Source organism: Nelusetta ayraudi, unplaced genomic scaffold, assembly GCF_046127955.1.
Source record: "Nelusetta ayraudi isolate G7.1 ecotype Tasmania unplaced genomic scaffold, CSIRO-AGI_Nayr_v1 ptg000004l, whole genome shotgun sequence".
Lineage (NCBI taxonomy): Eukaryota > Metazoa > Chordata > Actinopteri > Tetraodontiformes > Monacanthidae > Nelusetta > Nelusetta ayraudi.
In genome coordinates, this window is record NW_027466054.1 from 15312883 (window position 1) to 15333581 (window position 20699).

General features: G+C 44.5%; 2 protein-coding genes and 1 long non-coding RNA gene across 4 annotated transcripts in view; 1 reads left to right on the forward strand and 2 right to left on the reverse strand.

Moving 5' to 3' along the window:
- The window catches only part of LOC142895889 (uncharacterized), an 87607-nt gene that overhangs the window by 23174 nt on the left and 43734 nt on the right, over nucleotides 1-20699 (forward strand). For both annotated transcript variants that reach the window (XR_012928272.1, XR_012928271.1), the window contains exon 2: nucleotides 11874-11957. This is a non-coding gene — a long non-coding RNA (uncharacterized LOC142895889). The remainder of the gene's footprint in view (nucleotides 1-11873; nucleotides 11958-20699) is intronic.
- hmx4 (H6 family homeobox 4) lies at nucleotides 15184-16688 on the reverse strand. The gene is made up of 2 exons (XM_076041174.1): nucleotides 16320-16688; nucleotides 15184-16178 (listed from the first exon to the last, which is right to left on the reverse strand). The coding sequence occupies exons 1-2, from the start codon at nucleotides 16543-16545 to the stop codon at nucleotides 15589-15591; spliced, it is 816 nt and encodes a 271-aa protein (XP_075897289.1). The 5' UTR covers nucleotides 16546-16688; the 3' UTR covers nucleotides 15184-15588.
- Nucleotides 17783-20475, reverse strand: hmx1 (H6 family homeobox 1). The gene is made up of 2 exons (XM_076041185.1): nucleotides 19894-20475; nucleotides 17783-18757 (listed from the first exon to the last, which is right to left on the reverse strand). Exons 1-2 carry the CDS (start codon nucleotides 20192-20194, stop codon nucleotides 18141-18143), a joined length of 918 nt encoding a protein of 305 aa, XP_075897300.1. The 5' UTR covers nucleotides 20195-20475; the 3' UTR covers nucleotides 17783-18140.

A 20699-nucleotide genomic window follows, 5' to 3' on the forward strand; every position in this document is an offset into this window, starting at 1 on the left:
TGATCGCATCCGTGCTTGAGAAGGGCCGCTAGTTTTCCCTGCGTGTTCTCGCACTTCACTGTCTCTCTCTGGGATTGCTTCTCGGCGTGGCGGGTTACCGTTCCACCTTCGGCTTTGGTGTGCAACCGTGGGCCGCACGCTTCTAAAACAACAAACACAACAAGCGGCATGAAATAAAAGTATCTCATCTAATATTTATGAACAGAACTCTATCTAGACTCTGTGAATTCTTGCGTTCAGCCACTCAATTTACTGTGAAGATTGTGTGAGTGGTGGGAGTGCTGAATACATGCGGTATTTTTAGGTCATAAACACAGTGTCTCCGCTGCAAAATAGAAAAAGATGACAGCCACAATTGTAGCTGGTAGTTCCATTATTTATTTATTCATTTACTTTTGATTGATTTTTAATTAAAACATGTCATCTTTAAAATCATTTATATTCTATTTATACTGCATCTTGTTTTCCATGGGATAAAAAGGTTTAAGAAAGTATTGCATATTTAGTTTTTAGTGAGTAACATATGGGAAAATTAGGAATATGCTACTGCTGATTTTTTCTTTTAAGCAATATTTTTGTCTTATTTTACACTCGACACTGCAGTGGCCTGAAATTGCTATAATTACTGAAATTATTTCAGAAATATTATTGTCCCCATGTTTTTCAGGAAGTCATTTTATAACACTCTTGCACTCAGAGATATATTTAGCATCACTAATGAATCTGGACTGCAGTATTCCCTAAGAGGAGTTTCCAGTAGAGATGACTTGTAGCGTCACAACATCCAATCCTGTTTTCATAAGGCATATTACAACCATATTAGCCAAAGAGCTACTCTTTAAAAAGTGAGGAAAACAGAGCACACACAAAGTTCACTCAGAAATGAATGGATCAATATAACAATACAGTCATTTCAAGGAAGAGGGCCAAATCACTCTGGGTTAAAAACCCAAGTGTGTGAAAGTTTTAGGACAGAAGAGAAGTTACGCTGCACTTCCTTTCTCTCCTGACTACAGTCCTTGGTCTTTCCTCCAAGTGTTCGTTCCCTCTTCCTTCATGACCGTCTGGCTGCACACTCCAGCTCTATTTTCTCCTGAGTGGCAACGTTAGAGTCCGTCACTTCTCCTTCATCCATGGCGCTCCTTCAGCCTGCTTGATGGACACATGCAAACCTCTTTCAATAACAGCATTTCTAAGGTACACTCAGTCATAAATGGCTGTGTGACTCGATTAACTTGCGGTGAATGTGGATAAACGTTTCTCAGTCCGCTGCGATCAAGCATGGATGATGCTGGCTGTCATTTGATAAAAACGAAATTAAACAAATGTGACACAATGAGAAAAGCTGGTTTAGATCCTCTATTGTTAATGTAAAGGGTAATGAATGATTGATCGACCTTTTCTAAAGCGGCATTAATAGTTCAGAGACTACTGGTTGTATTTTTTGCGCTGAAGCCGAGATGGGCGTGGGAGAGTGGAAGTGTGAGAAAAGGCCTCAGAGGGCCTGTTCACGTGTTGTCAAAACAAAGACTGGCCACGAACTTGAACGGGAATCTTAGGGCTGGAGTTGTGTGGTCAGATAAAACCAGCAGTCGGCGGAAGGATAGACCCATTTCCCCCCATTGCAGTCACTGTTGTTGTCAGTTCTACAATAAGGCATCATTAACCCAATTAGCAGCTTAGTTTCTGAGCTATTGATTAATCAAAACCCGAAAACCCTTTTCCTTGCTGGTGAACTCTGTAAGCTGTTGCCCCTCATCAGTGACTTGCATCTATTTCTTTTTTGGAAGTAATTTAAAACTATGAGAAAGAATCCTGCAAATGATAGCAAGGTGGGCCATTACCATCATCATGTTATTGCTTTAATTAAAGCTCACATACCACATGCGTTTTCATATTTTTGAGAGTGCGATTTTACAGATCCTGAACTTTGAGCTGAAAATTGAATTTCCCCCAAAAAAAGAAAAAATCTCGTCTAAATGAAGGAATTCTGTATTGTAATGTACAGCTATGCCTGCATCCACGCACGCACACATGCACGCACACACGCACGCACGCACACACACACACACACACATACACAGAGGCTGCAGAGATGGCAGAGCCATGCAGGCAGGCATGAAGACCTGCAGTCCATTCTGTGCTCCAGTTTGAGTGTCTGATCTGAGCGGAGCAGACAGGCGAGAGCAGCCTGCCCTAGAGTCATGTAAAATGCAAAGGAATACACTCCTCTATTAAAGCCTCCTGATGGCTGGGAGAGGCTACACACACGGAAACGCACACTCTTCAGTACACATTTTTGCATTTGCACACACACACACACACACACACACAGAGGCGGAAACGCGCTTATTGTTGGAGAGGCAGTGTCGTAGCATTCAGACACCAGTGCTCACTCGTTCTCGCTCATTTGTGGATAACATTTGCGTTAATCGCCTCTGGGTTTCAGTTCTAAATGCATCGCAGTCTGCAGCTCGGTGCAGTTTGTGGAGCTTCTTTAAGCAATTTAATTACCGTATACAGAGGAATCTGTTTCCCAACATCGACTCAGAAGCAACCCAGATTTTCGAACTCGTCTCCATGGCACCTCTTTGTCCCAACTTGTCACGAGGTATCTCTTCCACAACACTTCTGAGTGCACGCCTAAGTGTACTTAACTCCAGCAGGTCCGCATGTTCTCCTTTCATTATTAAACCCTCCCGACAGACTATCAACTTTTTATTCCGCTCGCCACCACAGAGTTGTCTCTTTCAAACGCTCCCCAGCATTCTGCTCGGCCCCCCGGATCCCCAAACAAAGCTATAAAACACTTAGGTCTGAAACCGGGAGCTCAAGCCAGGGACACAATATTGACTCTGTGTTTTCCTGATGACAGACAAGGGTCCTAAGTAGCGAAAGCGCCGCGAGTAGTTGACATCAGGTTCTCGGATGACGCGCTCCTTTATCATCCCGAGAAAAGTCGGCTGAGACGCTTTTATGAGCCTCGCGCATTATTATTGATGGACAATCTCGGTGCTGCGGGGCAGAAGTTGTTGATGTCAACTCGGGTCTCATTTTCATCTCTATTCTGCCTGTATAATCGGTGTGCAACCTAGTGGGGAACATTCCATTTTGCTTGCCTTAGTGAGCAGGGGTTAACCAGGGATATCTCAGCGCTTTCTAGTGTTTCACCATTCAGCCTGAGCTCTGTCCATATGTGTGGGGTTTTTTTTTGTTTGTTTTTATTTATTTATTTATTTTTTAAACCTGGCATTTTATGGTTTGATAAACATGCGGAGGGAATTTCAGCAAAAACTGGTTGAAAATGTATTTTTTAGTGAAGATTTTCAGAAAATTACACTCCAACCTTATACACAATGAACTGCCATTTTTAATCTTTATGTGGATTGATCTTTAGATGGCATTTTCTTGCCTTTTATTAACTTTACATCTCAGTGGAATATTTAGAAGTAACAGTAAGCCAACTGTTAGAAACATGGAGAAACAATGGAGTCGACTATATCCTCGGGTGATGATGTCCTGGTGATGGTTGAATTAAAGAAGAATAAGAATTGAAGTCTTTGTGTACACCAAATGGGTGAGTTCAACACGACGATCCAGAAGCTCATATTTTACCCAGTGACATTGGGTAAAATGTGAGCCAGCACTCTAGAACGTCTGTCGGACAATTTGAAGGACTGCTCCGTCAGCTGGCTCCACATCTGCAGAGGAAGAGAACAAATTACTGAGAGCCGATTGGTCCAAAACGTTTTGACGCAACATCATTGACTTGCCAACATCATTTTGATAGGCAAAAAGGTGAACGGCTACAACTCTGACCAATGCAAAATTCAACACAAGAGCGACAAAACGACAGCCGCTTTTTCGCTCTGTGGAAATTCGCTGCTGTTGTGGAAGGTTGCATTGACTTCAAGAGGTTTAAAAAAAAAAGGTGAATTATTCGCCTCGCAGAATTTCTCCTGGACAGTCTTCATATGTTGGTGATTCATTTTCTTGAAAAAGGGGACAACAGGAGAATAAGGCAGTCTCAGTGGGCAGAGCCAACACCAGGCTCGAGTTGTTCCTGCAAATGTGGTTGAGGTAGCGATACCCTCCATGACATCACAAAGAGCGATTTTACAGAGTTGTGTGTCAGTTTGAAAAATGTGGCAGGCAGGAGCAGCAGTTAAGGATGAACTTGTCTCGTCTCTGGGGAGATCAATGACAGGACATAGAGCCAGAATGTTAAGATGCAGTGGTCAAGTCAATGCTCGGCGATTTGGGACCTTTCAGATGCTCTACACGTGCGTGACTGAGCGGTTGGCAACACGCGGACATGAAACATGTTGAGGCTGATCCCAGGTAACGATGTAGAAGGCAGGCGATGAATCGCTGAGCTCTCCCGAGGCCTCAGCGTGACTGGAGGTTTTTTTTTTAGGTGGTACTCATCTCGGCCCGTCTCCTCCGACTCACTCTTACCGCTCCGAGTGTGCACTCTCTCTCTCTCCCTCTCTCTCCCTCTCTCTCTCTCTCTCCCCCATGCTTGGCTAAAATGCTTACTCACCCCAGGCCACTTGTTTATCAGTGTAATGTTTCTTCTTGTCAGGCACAGTATGTTTTCTCTCTACAGCAGCACACTAAGTTATTCTTCATCTGGCCCCTGGGCTGTTCTTAGTCAGCCTGCGTCCCCAGACACCTCTCCACTGACCAACAGAGGGCCTTAACTGTTAATGCCTGTTATGTGCTGGCTGCATAGAGCCAAATAAGGTAACGCTAGGTGTAAAGTTAACTTCCGTCGGGTAATCAAGTGTTACGGTATTTTGGGATGGTTGTAAAGTTTTGAATCTTGACAGTGGATGCCGTAAAGTTGTCATGTTGCTGCCTCAAAAGAAGCTGTTCTCTGTGACTCCCGAAAAAGCCCCAAAATAAAATCCATTCTGAAGGTATTTGGCTGAAAGCATCTTTACATATTCCCGACTGGGGGCATCCCAAAAGCTTGCTTCAAAGCTTCCGGACCAAGAGGAATTTTTTCTTTTTCATTTCCACCCACCTGGGATGCAATTTCACACCATTAACCCCCCGCCCGCCAGCACCCCCAGCTCACACCAACCGTGGCCCATAAATATTTCAATGTCTCAATCTATATTCATTATAAAACACATGCCCAATGCAGTGTGTGGTTGTGAGGACACAGGGCTTTTATTTATTCATCTTATTTATTTATATTTCTTTCCTGAGGGCGAGACGTTGGTTTCTATCCATCTGTGCTGATTGCTGGCTATTACAGAGCACTTAGAGCCTCTCTTGAACTGGCCAGAGGGGAACGGAATCCTCCAGAGATCCACTTGCTTTAGGGCTAAGAGGTGTGTTTGCTGTGTATGTTTTTGTGGGGAAGGAACAGAGTTTTCACGGGAGCGATAGCAACACATATATGCGGCATCTCCAAAGAAAGAAAGACACGTGGAAATGGATGTTCCAGTTTCCTGTTGTGCTCTGCGTGTGTCTGGAGGAGAACTGCAACCATCTGGCTGCAGCAAAAGATTTTGCGTCAACAATCTCTGCTTATAATGGTTTTCCTTTGGATCTTCTGGAAAAAAAATCACTGGCATCAACAATGATTACCATGATATTCGAAATCAAACCACATTATTTATATTCTATACACGTGAGTCCTTTGAAAACAAATCTTCCGTTGCCATAGTTTCTTTTTTTTTGTGCATTTCTTCTCTCTAATTTTACTAACTGGCAAAGTTTGATTGATTGGTCAATTGAAATTCCCCCATTTAAAAGTAAGCAAGCTTACCGCCAGACCAATGGTAGTTACGGAATGGTTTAAGAAAGCCACTTCTAAGACTCTGAACACTGGTAATCATCCAAGTCCAACTTCCCAAAAGCACGAAAGAGGTCAGGACTGAAGAATTCCTAAAAGCTCGAAGGGAATTTGTTGCGTTCACAATCCAGAGCTTTTTGTCAGCTTCGTATTTCACATTTTGTGCAAGCCGATAACCACTGGCACGGTACTATAGACCCTTTGTGAAGACACTAACCAACAGCAACAGGAAAATGAATGTAACCAAAATGTGCAGGGCCGGGGTTCGGGGACTGGGTTTCACTGAAGCTATTTACTCCGCAGCATCCAGCGAAGCTGTAAATGGCAGCAGGCCAGTGTCTGTCAGCTCTCTGGGGTGTTACTGAGTGTCATGTCACCGCGGAGGCATCCAGGTTAGCTTCGCTACACGCTCTGCTCCGCTTAGATCTGGATGACCGCACCCTGTCGTACAACAGCAAGCAAGTTTGGTTGAGCCCTTGTAGGTTTACGTGCATGTTGACAGTCCACAGCTGTGTTGGTGTTGTGTGTTCGTGCCACAGAAAGGATGATAGAAGTTTGCGGTCATCCCAAACGGAACATGTTCCCGATTGTGAACAGAAAAAAACATCTATTTCAAACACATTAGTTTGGGAAATAAAAGAATAAAAATGAGTGAGAACAAAATCTTTGGACAGCAGTGAGGTGAATTCATTAAAGGGCACCTATGATGCTTTTCCACTTTTCTGAGCTTTGAAAACTGTTACAATGTTGAACTCTATCGTCAAACGATCGAAAATCGTCAGATAATGAGGTTCATGCGTTTGGACGTGAGCCCTGCAAATTGTTGGGCATGGTTCTGAACGCTCTGTTCACGGAGATTTTATCAACACTGGGAACACAATGACGTAATTACGATCCGGATCTCCTTTCATGGCCAAGCTCCGGCACGCTCTCGGACTGGTTCCGCCCTCCCCCGCTCTTCCCCGGAAGTGATTCCGCAATGCGCTGCTCCAAGAAAAGGTTTTTTTTTTTCGGTGTGAGGGAAATTAAAAAATATAAAAGAAAAATTACAGAGCGACTACCGAAGCACCAAGGACCACAACCGCCGAAGTGGAACGAACAGAGAAAATGTTGGAGGTTTGTTCAGCCTAATGCGAATGCGATGGAACACCGGTCTGCAGCCAGACCCCTCTCGTCCGGTCGGCAACGGGAGTGAGACGGGCTCGACTCGGCCGGTGGACGACGAGAGAATAATCAGCCACGGCAATATTTGAAAACATGTATGAGGACTGTGAGTGTACTGTGACCTCAAGCAACATTAGTTTTAAGACTATTTGCAACGTACAACCACTGAATGGTGTTGATGAACTGTTAGCCACCACCGCTAACTCCGTGCTCTGCTTGTTATGTGTGTTGTGTTCGCTGGCAGCCAAACTGAAGAGGCAGCGATTTTGACTCGCAAGTTTCACTCCTTATAGCGATGTTCACGCTGCCAGCATGGTAACATCGGTTGTATAGAGCTCTTCCTGCTTTGTGCTGGGTGTGGACGTAAGTTTTGCAGATATTCTTGTCTAATAATAAACGACTCTATGACTCAAGTGATCGTTTCAGCGTACATATTTTCTCTGCTAGGACAGTGTTTTGATACAAGTCAACAGTATGAAACCAAATCATTCTAAGCCCTATTAAAATGTCTCGCAAAAATACAAAACAAAGACACGGTCAGTACACAAAGTAAAATATATTTCCGGGGACACGGAAGGCACAAAAAACGTCCAGGGACCTTCAGTCCGCCTTGCGGCCATAACTCAGCCTAACTGGGTCCGTACGAAGCTGGATTAGCCGCTAAACAGCTGCTAAAGAGTGAAGCCTTCGCGACGGTAAGTGTTTAAATTGTGCCTGTTTCGTAAAGTTTGCCGTTTCCTCTTCACTCCCGCACCGGCAAACTGAGGAAGTGAGGCTCAGCAGCGACGAAGAGTGTGACCCCGGGCGGGGCGTACACCGGCAAGGCTGGGGGTGGAGTAAAGTGAAACAGAGTGTTTTCGCGGGACGCAGGAAATACGAGGAAACGAGCCACGAGATACGCAAATCTAAAAAGCTTTCAGCGCGGAAAATCGTGTGTTGCTGCTCTAGAGGGGCCAGATATCAAATACAAAAGCCCGAAAATTTGTATAAGAGGTGACCTTTTAAGTAAACACGTTTCTCAAACCATTATGGGAAACACTTTGCATGTGCATTTTTAGGTCTGTGGGAAGTTGTCACAAGAGGTCACATTACTTCAAATTACTTGAAAAACTTTTGAATTACTCTGAAATCTCAGTTGAAATTCCTGTTCTGTGAATTGCAAACTCTCTCTTGTCGTAAATCCTTCATATATTTCCGTGTCAGCAAAAGTAATAATAGGCGATACGTGTTGCAGCGCACATAAACCATCCAGAAACTTGGAAAATGATTAATTAATTAATCCAAAAGGAGAAATGGCATATAATATACATGTTGACTTTAAAGTGTACCATGGAGTTATATATTTGTAGATTTCTGTCCAGATGACAACCAAACCCCACCTGCTACGTGAATCTGAGCAGCTTTCCATGCCCAATGCAAATTAGACGGCCTCCACCGTGAACAAATGATTAGGTATCTGACAACAAGTCACACACATCTCCACACTTAATTCCAGCCATCATTCTTGTCCATGTAGCTGCAGGTTCCAGTTGCCCCATTGCTATGACCATTATCTGACAAAATATTATCCAGAGCCTCCTCGTTAATTAGGGCTGAGACAGGAAAAGGTGGTGGAGGCGACTGGGGAGGTAGAAAAAGTTAGGGCTCTCTCTGACAACTGTGTCTGTTGTTAATGGACCTGTATTGACTGTCACAGTGAGACCACATTGAGTATTCCATGTCTTGCAAATTGTGGAGCTCATTTTCTGGTGCTGTGGGTAAGTGTTGCCCACCCCCCCGTGTCCGCTTCCCCCCAGACTTAGAGCACCTCTCCCCTGCCTCTTGTCCTTCTCCTTGCTTCTCCTCTTTCCTCTTCCTTTATCACCCCATCTACACCTATTGATTGGCCAATAATGTGTTCTCAGTGGTAGATTAATGGCACATTATCCTGACAAGGGTGTCTGAGGGGACAGGACGTAAGGGAGGGCGTGAGAGACAATGCTGTTTAATTGATACACAGGGTGTGTGTGTGTGTGTGTGTGTGTGTGCAAGCATGAGTGCAGGTTAAGTATTCCTATTTGTCTGTCTCACAAATGAGGCTTAAAAAGATCAAGGATTAAGATATATATATTTTTTTTTTAATTTGACAGATTAGACAGGATTGTTTCATACCATCCCTGAGCGCATGATGGCTCCCACCTCCTCTTTCCATCGTCGCCAGCCTTCACATTCACCTCACTCAGTGTGCACCAAGTTGGTTCACAAGGCACAATACACAGATAAGAAGACACTTGAATCATCTGATTGTGTTCACTCCAGTTCAGTTGACAATGGACAGCTGGGCTATGTTTGCATTTCAAATCTTACTTCAACATCAGCCTCATCACAGGCCTGGAGAATAGAGTCACTTACTTAGTCCTGAATTTACTTGTCTTTGTGACAATGGTAGACGTTTTCTGCTGCTGTGCTAGCTGTTTTTGCACAAGCAGCAGCATTTAAGTTTTGACTTTGTCTCAGTCGCTTGTTTTGACTGAAATTGTGTATACTTCTGTGATACAGTGGTCAAATTGCCAACAAAGCAATTCCCAGACTATGAATAGCAGTCAGATTAGGGCAGCAAAACAATCTGTAACACTAGAAGTCATAAAAGACGCGTCATCAGACTTCTTCACCTCACTTAAATCTACAAGTTGTTGTTATTTTAAACCCTGACCTTACCTAAAGCGGTATGCAATGTATTTTGGTAATGTTGTGAGTCTTGCACTCCTTCACATCTAATTTGCCTCTGTAGCACTTGCTATTATCTGATTACATCGCCATCATTCAATTTCCTCTGGCAGTTTGCATCATGGACTGGGGGCGGGTCGACTAAATTAGCGGATCAATAGGCCATCAAACAGTCTTTAAGTGTGACACATACACACAGACCCCTACCTCTCTAACTAATAGCCTTGTTGTTTGCTTTACAATGTGCTGTGTCATGTAGTGTTGGTCTCAGGTTGCCCTCCAGCACATTGGGACGTCCCTCGGGATCCCTTTGGCCGGTCCGACGCTAGAGTGCACAACCGCTAGCTTGGGTGTCAGTTGGCAACAGCTTCCCAGGCTGTAGCTGTAGTGGTGTTGTTGTCTATATGCTTTGGGTGATTTGTAACCTTGCACAGCAGCTGTATTGTTTTATTTTATCTTGGAAAACTGGCTCACCCGTCTTGTCACCCTGTAAAGTGGCAACACTTACAATGGGTCATAACACCACTGTGTGTTCCAAAACAAGTCAGTTTCCTTTGTTGGATAAAAGGTGTGAGGCATGAGGATGAGCTAGTCTAGTCTTGGGAGACCGAGAGTAAACTGGTTGTAAAGTTGCTGAGGAGTAGTCGCTCAGGAGATAAGTGTGTATGCTTGGTATGTGGGTAGGCATTTACAGATGAAAAGAAAAACACTGACACAACACTGAGGATTTTTCTCAGTGGACAAAGTTCTTTTGGGTTATTCCTCACTGGCACTGGTAAGGGTTTCAATAAAATGCCAGTACTCCAGTGGATAATCTTACCCCTTGCATCATCAGGAAGCCAATAGCTGATTAAACTAGTATCCACACATAGGATTGACCCATTTAATTCAATCAAAGGTTTGCTCAGTTACTCTCTAGTTTCTGCCTCCCTTTTCCAAAACACCAGATGCACAATGACTTTTGAATCAAAATCCCTGATTAAGTTTCTAGTGAGTCCACCAATTTAGATGACAGGTCATCGTATGAATAAAATCAGTATGATTTTGCAAATAACCTAAATAAAAAGACAAAACGGCAAACAAGCGGTGAGAGAGGGCTTACTGGAGTAAACCAGTGAAAACACATTCATTTATTCATTCATTCATCTTCTATACCCGCTTATTCCTATTCAGGGTCACAGGGGTCTGCTGGAGCCTATCCCAGCTGTCTTAGGGCTTGTCCCCTAATCACCGACAGCTTTTTCAATATCATCTCAAATGCGAGCGAGCTCACAGTCGGTCAGCGAGTCTGCCTGAAGCGTCAGATCTTTTTCCAGAGGCCCTTGAATCTCATCACACGTGCTTTATCCACCAGGAGAAACCTAGCAGGGGTTTGATGTCCCTTCAAAATAAATTCCATGAAGTCAGTTCAGACTACTCGAACAGATGACTGAGAGTGCAGTGGACGTAAAGGAAAGTGCTCAGAGGGGTGGATAGGAGTGTGTAGTGGAGGGTTACACACCCAGGAGACTGGAGTTTGCGTGCCGTTTAAAAACCAGTGTCACCAGTCATTTCCTCTATTTCCTGAACCTGACCAAAAGTCAATTTTTTTTTCTCTCCAAAACTTCACCAGTTTGTGTCTTTGCAGTACATGTCAAGGACCGGGTTGCCTCAGTCAACATTTAGTACAGTGACAGGTGACGCTGGAGGGACTGTGTGTGACCCTAGTTGTCTATTGAAAATATGCCATAATGAAAACGATTAGCTGCAATACCATCAGTGGCCACAAAAAACTGAGGCTAACGCCTTCTCTGCTTTGACTGGGTCTCATTGGTGAAACTAGCAGGGCATCCTAGACACTACTATGATTGGTTTGCTTTGGTTTTTTTGAGCACAGCAACCCATGAAACTCTTTCCTTTCGCAAACGTCGAAACTGTCACATGAACAGTTGCAGACAAATGTCTGGGACAATTGTCAATTTGCGGCTCGTTTGGAAACAATGTTTGGTCTTGACTGAAACACTTCATACGTTTGTCAGCCACTGTTGTTGATATTGATTGAAGATCCAAAAATAATCTAATATTCTTTTAACCTGCTAGATGTTCATGTCCAATCACAATTGCAAAAATAGGTATTGTGCGAATAATTCATACACCTGAAATACTGAAAAAACTTGGTGACACCAGTTTTTTCTCTTTTTTTTTCTCTCCACAGAGTTTGGGGACAGTCTCTCCCAACGTCTTGGCCAGTGACCTTTGTCAGATGACTGGAGGAGGTCAGCAGAGGTTGAAGTAACAAGTGAGTTTAGAAAGGGGCCCCCATCTATTCATGCAGAAAAGAGCTGCAGCAAAGTTTTGCACAGGCACACACACACACACACACACGCACACACGCACACACATTCTGAATGGCTCTGCAGCCAACGGGAACAGGACTTCCTTGCTCCTGACCAGGCAGACCTTGGCTATAGAGAGGCACAGACCCATGCAGCAATACAAACATCATCGCAGTTTTTTCAACACAAACACACACTCATCAACTGGCAATCCCACCCTCCTCCCTTCCACCCTCTCTGTCCCTTTGTCACACACCCTGCTCCTCGGTTCCTCGGTTCCTCGGCTCCTCACATTCAGTCATAATCGGTGCACTGTAATGAGCAATGACAAGTCAAGAGGCGGGAAGCACAGTAAGAGGAGTTGGCCACGACAAATTTGGGGAGGGGAAAAATTAAAATAATAATCAGACATTTTGAAAAAAACGTAATATTTAGCAATCAATAGAAACATTTTTTTTTATCTTGTTTTTCCCAATTATCCACGCTGAGTCCCTGTAGGTGTTGTGAACAATAACAGAAGTGTCAATCAAATTTCAGTGACACCTGGCATCTTTTCTATTACACCCAAAGGATTGTGGGTACTGCTGTTTAAATCTCTTTTAGATATGGTCTCGTGGCGGACAGAATGGGCATCCACCCAGTGCACACACACACACACACACACACACACACACACACAGCATAGTCTGTGACCAAAACACTGTTAAATGCTGTTGCAAATGCTCTAATATTTGATACTTGAATTGTTTTTGTATAAATCAGCCGTCCCGGTACCTCTTCCTTTCCTTTCTGTTCAGCTTAGCTTAGAGCTGTTCACTAAAACGTGACTGGCAAGTGTGGTGGGAAAGTGCTCTGGGGTTAAAGGGCAGCATCGACGAGGTCAATTGCCTTTCAACCCAGTCAATGCAGGAAATGGACATTTCTCGGCGGAAGGAAAATGCCATATTCATTTCTGGCATCTTGTTCTTGAGGTTCAAAGCCCACTGGATCCAGATTAGTTTACCTCTTGTGCTGGAGGGCAACAGAATCAAGTGCAAGTTTAAAACATATTGACTAGGTTTCTCCAAAATCACGCAATTCTAAACCTAACATTTAGTCAGTGCTAAGCTTTTCTGACTGCCATGTTAATATGAGATAAAAGCCCACACCACTGCTAAGAATTGCATGTTTAATATTGCAGTGTCCTTATTCAAATGTACTTCTAAAAACACGTTTGACTGGCTTTTCTAACACTTCCAAAAATAAACTTGAACACTTTATGCTATGTACACTTTTTTTTTAAACTTTCTGAGCGGAAAATTGCTCAACATTTCATCTGTAAATGTCCACGTGTTCCCTTTTACATTTTTTTTGGCCAGCTTTCTTTGGTTATGTCATACTCTAATACAGTCGATCAATAGCAGTGGCACAGAATGTCCAAGAATCTGAAAAATATCCTTTTGTTTGAGCATATTTATGCCTCATCATTATGACTTGCAAACACAAAACAAAGTCTTTCACATGTAGACTAATTTAATGTGAGTTATGGCTTAGCTTCACAGAAGTGAGAGCACTGTTGTGTCCACTTTAAATTCTGCTGAGGCTGCCGGTACGCTCATCTAAACAGCAGAGTGGAGTCCACTCAGGGAGAGAACTGGAGGATGTAGACGCCGTCTGACACGGAGCTCAGGGAGGGATGGGCCTCTCCCACTGTCTCCATCCATACACCACTTCCTGCACGGCTCAGTTTTCCAAAAATCTTTTGGTCTCTTAGGAGCAAAAGTACAGTAATGGAAAAACTGTATCCTGAAATGCTTTGCCATAAAGGCATGCCCTTCTTTGTAATTTTAGCTAATAAACAAAACGTTTAAGTTGTAAGTCGTGAGTAAGTAGTAATCATATTTTTTCTTTTGAAAAAGAGAAATTTAATGTCAGTATTTAATATTTTATCGTGGGGATTAAAATTAATTTCAGTGCGGTATAAGCAAAGAGTTACCAATTGAAAATGTTTAAATGACAAATTTCAACCTGCAGCAACACACATGTTCAGCAGCAGGATCATCCTAAGTTTGCTGTGGGCAACAACCGCAAACTGTTTTTGAGGCTGATGGAGAGTTCTCAGCAGGAAGTTTTACTCTTGTGGTTTATCAGATATTTTTGATTATCATAATCACAATCTTTTTTTTTTTTTTTATCACATTCTGTGGCAAATGAAGTGTGGCCTCCAACATGCAGCCACAACATAACATATACAATTTTATTTAAAAATTTAACAAAATGGCAGATATTTTTAAATTTAAATACAAAGTTAAATGTTTTGTAATTTCCATTTATATTCACACACATTCACTTACATTTAGGTATTACTGCTTTGTTTTTGCAGTCGCTGCATGGTTATTCTGTTGACCTATATCCCATGATTTTCATATTTCTTTAATTTCTTTTGAAAAACATTTTATCCCTAATCCTGATTAGTTTGTCCCAAATATATGTTTTTTTTCCCTAAACAACCTGGCAATGACCAGATGCACATCCAATATTGAAGATTTCTCTAATTATTGGTATACCTATTTACTAAATAGCTCCTGCTCTTAATATCAGGCTTTTATAATAAGATCTTTTTTTTTTTTTCCCCATTTTCAACTTTCTATCATTTAGTTATGCATGTTTCGAAGCAAATGGGGGACGTCAGATCGACATGTCAACAAACAGGCCTTCACTCACGCAGCATCTTTTTTCTATACCTTTTTGAATGACGTTTTTTTTTTTAGAAACTGAATTATTTATTTTTTTAAAAAATGTGTTTAACAAACTTGTTGCACGCAACCAAGATCAATTAAAATAATAATTAAAGTTAGGGTTTAATTTGTAAACTAACTTCATATACATTTCATCTTCTGTTCAGACTGCTTTGAAAACTCCGTTCAGATTAACCAAGTCTGTAAAAGTAATTCTTGAATGTAGAACATTTTAATCACAGTTTAAGTAAATTGTGTAATGAGCCTAGAGGCAAACGTGAAATAAAGTAAGAATATTAGAATACTCAGAGAAAAAAAAAGACATGCGTGAAACATAGAGTAAAATGTTAATTACATTCATTTAAATACATAGATAATTTCAGTAACTGAAAATTCATTATGATACAGGGAATGCATGCATATAGCTTGGCTATTGTAATTTCTTTGGTGGCTTAAGCTGCTGGAAATGCTGTTGATGTTGTTGGTATTATTATTAACAATAATAAATCATTTAAATCTTTGTGATTGTTTCAATGTTAGGCTTTCCTTCGAGCTATCTTTATTGCAGACGCCTTTTTTTCTTCTTAAAAAACGACTGTGTAAACTAGCAGGTTTTACTGTCAGGCCTACAAAAAAAATAAAACCCTTGGAAAATAAATAACTCCGAGGAACCGATTCCGTTTATTCAGAAGTGATATGTAGCTAGTCCTCCTCTGTCCTCTTGTATACGTCTACAACTGTAAGGCCGCAACGTCCGACCATCCGCATTTGACACCGTTAAAATGCTTCAAAACTTGGCAACGGACAACCGGGGGGGGAGAGGGCAGGGGGTTTGGTGGGATAGTCTCTGGCGCTGTGCAGAAAATCAGTCAAACCATCATACGTCCCCGTCGTACAGGCTGAAGTACTTGCTGGCGTTAGAGAAGCAGAGGTAAGGCGTGCTGCTGCCCGGGTACACGACGGGCAGCGGCATGGGGAGCAGGCACCTCCCCAGCAGGTTGCTCTCCTTGTACAGGGCCGGGAGCTGGCCCACCACCAAAGGCTTCCCAGTCTCGGGGAATTCGCTCACGGGTCCCTCGCCCTCGGTGGAGATTTGCCGTTTCAACTTATTCCTGCGGTTCTGGAACCAGATCTTCACCTGGGTCTCCGTCAGCTGCAGGGAGCTGGCGAGGCAGGCGCGCTCGGCGCTGCTCAGGTAGCGTTTCATGTCGAAGGTAGACTCCAACTGGAAAATCTGTCTCTTGGAGAAAATCGTGCGCGTCTTCTTCTTCGCCATCAGCTTGCTCTTCTTGGCGGCGCCGCCTTCTCCCCGGTGCGCGTCCGTGGAGGAGGCGGCGGCGGCGGGGGAGCCGCTGTCGTCGCAGCTGCTGTCCCCGCTGTCGAAGCGCACCTCGGCCGCCTTGCTGTGCGCGTCCCCGCGGCTCACGATGACCGATTCCGTTGGCCTGCTGCAGTCCGTGATCGAATCTGAGGGCAGAGTGGCACAACTTGTAAGACTTCTGAGTGGCAGCGGTGCGTATTGTTGTACGATCCTTTTAGTGTGGAGCCGTGCGCAATGGTAGTCATGTCGGGACTGGTCGCAGACAATAAATAATCAGAAACTCTTACCGCTGTCTTGGAGCCTGCTGGCAGCGTCCTGCTGCTCCTGCGGCGCTAAGCGCTCCTCGGGACGGCCGTGGACACCGTCTCTGGGCAGATCCGTGGCCGGCTCATCGTGCTGTCCCGCCGGGTGACAGCTGCCACTGCTCCTCCCGCTTGTCTTGAGATTCAAGATGTTGTCAATGGTGAATTTCAGAGAGGCGCTGGGTCGACATGGAGCGTCCACTTTGTTCATATTCTCCGCCGGAGTCCTCCTCTTCACTTTTGTTGTTGTTGTTTGTTTATTTATTTTTTTCCGAGACTGTGCCACAACCTGAGCCGGGACAACGATCTGGCCGCTAACCTCTCGGAGCTCTGCGCAACATAGCAGCAGCCAGTGAGCAGGCACTGCTTAGCCGCAGATGCTCTGCCTTCGCCGCCACTGCCCACACCGGATGGAGCGCGCGTCGTCCACGCTGATTGGCGCAGAGGTCTTTGCATCGCGGTCCAATGAGAGCGAGGGGATGGGAGAGGAGGGCGCAGGGCAGAGAGTGAGCGTTCCCGTTGCCCGCTCACCCAGCAGCACTCTCTCCTCTCTCTCGCTCTCTTCCCCCTCCCTCCCCCCCTTCGTCCCCAGCCAGGTCTCTGTTGCAAGAGTGCTCCGGAGCCCTGCAGGGGTCCTCGGGAAAATAAAGACCAAGATTGTTGTCTCTCGCCTGTGTTTGCACCGTGATAGTCGACACTCCACGAGTTTCTTTTAATATAGAGAAGTAGAGCCCCAAACTTTCACGGTGTTGTTTACCAACTAAGTTCCACGTTGAAACTAAATATTGGCCTCATCGCTTCGTGTGAGCACGTATGTGCCGTTTTGATATTTAAAGTAAATAAATAAATAAATAAATAATAGTATTTTTAGGAACCAGTCCAGGGATATTCAAACAGTTGGAATGTATTAATTGTGTTTGTTCTTCCCAAAGATAGACATGACAATGATTACAGTAAAAATACGCCAGTGAAGCCATTTAATTGTTTATTATTATTATTATTATTATTATTATTATTATTATTATGCCCCAGGTGTGTGCTTTCCCAATATGAAACGGACTTCTTTTCAACAAGTTTTAGTTATAATTTCGAAAAAAAATATATAGTTAATTGGCGAATACGTTTACATCATGGCTAGATGACCAACTTTGCTGAGAGCTCTTTAAAAGTCGATTAAAAAGTTTAGAACTGGCCTAAAACAAATCCAAAGGGGACAACTTGGACGTCTAGTCATATAATTACAATCACCAAGCCAACATGGTGAAGCCATATAAAAATAAAAAAATCCCAGTTTACAAGGACTAACCGGTATTTTCGAAAGATCGGCTGGTTTTATCTCACTTTTTTTTTTATTATTATTAACTTATAATAAACACTTTACAATTCATCTTTGTGATGGACAGACACAACAGAAAAATCAGGCAAATTGTGCTTCGATTTTTTTTTTTTTTATTCATCTATTACGTGGAAAAAAGTGACAAAGTTGTAAAGATACGTGTCTTTAAATATAAAAGTTTTGCAAAAAAATATGTGTATTCAGACATACAGTACAGTACATTAACAGCCGGGGGCCTCATCGCTCTTCTCTGGCAGAGCACAACATCCTGCAGAGGCTCTCAAGGAGATTTATATATAAAAAAAAAAAAAAGAAAGAAAGAAAAGAAAATGTGCGCTGACCACCGTTTCTCCTGTCCTTATCTTTGGATTGAGTCAGCAGTTGTCCTGCGGAATTCTAGATTATTGCACGATTTATTTTTGTTTTAAACTGAGTGAAGTTAAGGTTATTGATCAGAGTTTGAAGCGTCTTTAAACCAGGCTGGTCATCTGCGACCTCAGCATGCTCATGGAGTGGGCGAAGGAGGACAGAGGGTAGCTGATGGAGCTGGAGAAGCCAGCCACGGGTGTAGACACCGGGTGTCCGGCCAGGTTGAAGCCCAGGGAGGCTGCGGACGCGGCGCCGTCGTGGTACAGGATGGGCACCCTGACGATCCGCTGGTTCGAGTGCGGGATGTGGGCGGCCTCCAGGTCCGCCGCCAGCTGCCTCTTCCACTTGTTCCTCCGGTTCTGGAACCAGATTTTCACCTGGGTCTCCGTCAGGTGCAGGGAGGCGGCCAGTCCGGCGCGCTCTGAGCTGCTCAGGTAGCGTTTGACGTCGAAGGTGGACTCCAGCTGGAAGACCTGCGTGCGGCTGAACACGGTCCGGGTTTTCTTCTTCCGGCTGGGGCTCAGCTCAGCTGAGGCGTCCTGCTCCGAGCGTGCGTCCGAGCCGAGGTGCGCGTCCTCGTTGTCGTCCGTCAGGTGGCTGTCGGCCGTTTTCCTGTCGGTTTCGTCACTTCCCTCCGTGTTGGGCTCGGACACGGTGGGAGAGCCCCGGTCACTGGTCGATAGGGAGCAGCAGTGGTCGTCGGTCATAAGTCTGGGACCTGCATGGCAGACAAAACATGACACGTAAATATCCGGCTGCAAGTCGAATTTCTCAATGAATTGTCATTTATGAATTCTTAACATGTAAATAAGAATACAATACTTTGCTAATCCCTCCCCCAATAAGTTTTGTAACATTTTTTTTTTTTAATTCTCCACATTGCTGTAAATTGACCCCCATCAACATCGGCCCACGGCGACTTGAACCCACTTGGAGCATTCTTCCGATGAACTTTAAATCTTTGTTTCCCATGCAGCCCAAGTTGGGTGCTCGTGACTAAAGCCACGGCGTTAGGTTGCATATTACATGATCCACGTGTCTGACCTTATCGCGACACACATTCGTAAGAATAATTCTGTTACCTGCCGAATTTAATTCTAGAAGAAGAAGAAAAACAAGACTAATTTAATTTCTTAGGAATAACACCAGTGGGTTTATAAGATTTACTTGGTGAGCATACGGCTGTTGCCACATCAAACTGGCCCAGACAGTATCATGGGAGGGGCTCGCTGCTCTGATGTGCAGATGCGCGTAAGTGGCACAAATGTGGCGGAATTTGCGTAAAAAAATATGCATGACGCCACTTTGGTTGGCAGTAAACGCCCGACGTCAAGCTCAGCATAGAAAATTAATTTTCTGATTTGTGTAGGGAATCATAATATGACTTAATGGCAGACGAAACGTAATGTTTGATCGTTCTCACGAAAACTCTTCATTTGTGTATGCTTAACAATTACATTGCCGTTGTATTATGAAAACAAGACAGTTTTGACAAACACTAGCCGACGGAATGTCTGGATTAACGGAGCCCCGGCGGCAAAACCCCGAGCTCAGCAGCACTCGACTCCCTCCGGCACGCTGGTTGTATTCAATGAAGCCCGGAGCAGAATATAATTTCCCTCCAGTACTCCTTTATTGAGCTCTAATATGATTGCACGAAACTGGAGTGAATTATCACATTATCTTAAATCACATCTGATTGCAAAATTTGCCAACCAGGATCTCATATAATTGCACCTCATTATATTATTCCCACGGAAACAATCTACGGCGACCTCCCTGAGTCTTGCCTGCATGGCCACTGTAGAGACGACTAACCTGGTCGGAAGCATTTCCAGAAATCATTGCACTTACTCTGTGCTGCGTCCACTGGCCTCAAGTTTAAGCCAGCCGCGTCTCGGTACCACTGCAGCGGCGACTCTCCGTACGCCCGACGGACAGTGGCGTCAGAGGCATCCGGCGCTGGGGCGCCTGCCTCGGCTCGCCGAGCGCCCTGGACGCCGCCGGCAGAGACGGTCTTCGCACCGGCGGTGCCTCTTCCGCTGCTGGACGTCGATCGATGACCATTCTGCCCACCGGCCAGTATGTTCTCGATGAAGAAAGACGAAGCCCTCGACGAGGCGGAACTCTTTTTCTCCTTCAGCCCCTCTTGCATGTTTTCCTCCCCGCCGAAATTTTTACGGTGCGTTCACGGCGCCTGATCCCCGATCGCCCCCGCCTCGGTCGTGCGTTTCGGCAGCCCAGAGTCCTTCCACGAGCGGTCATTGCAAGCGCGGCAGCCTCGGCGCTGCGGTCGGTTTGGGGTTCATGTTCGGAGACGGCGGCCCCGACAGGGATCTCCTCGCTGCTCTGCTAGACAGCCAGACGTCAAGTCCGACTCTTAACGAGGCGGCTGAGGGAATCCAGCGATTGGACGAGCGCGGCTGCGAGTGGGGGATTTTCCAAGTGAAGGAGGGATGACTGTGTGTGTGTGTGTGTGTGTGTGTGTGTGTGTGTGTGTGTGTGTGTGTGTGTGTTCGTTCGCTCGCGCGCGCGCGCATTCACGTGCAAGCCCCGTCCCTCGAGGCCATGCAGTCTGTAGAAAACCCTCTGTTCGTGCTACAGCACTCTTTATTTGGGTCAATTAGAGTGCAAATCAAAATAAAGATCCGCCAGGGAGG

Coding starts and splice junctions, on each gene's coding strand:
- hmx4 (XM_076041174.1), bottom strand. CDS start 16,545: ATGAACAAAGTGGACGCTCCATGTCGACCCAGCGCCTCTCTGAAATTC. Junction 16,179..16,319: donor CAGCAGGCTCCAAGACAGCG/GTAAGAGTTTCT, acceptor CTCTGCCCTCAG/ATTCGATCACGGACTGCAGC.
- hmx1 (XM_076041185.1), bottom strand. CDS start 20,194: ATGCAAGAGGGGCTGAAGGAGAAAAAGAGTTCCGCCTCGTCGAGGGCT. Junction 18,758..19,893: donor GCCAGTGGACGCAGCACAGA/GTAAGTGCAATG, acceptor TCTGCCATGCAG/GTCCCAGACTTATGACCGAC.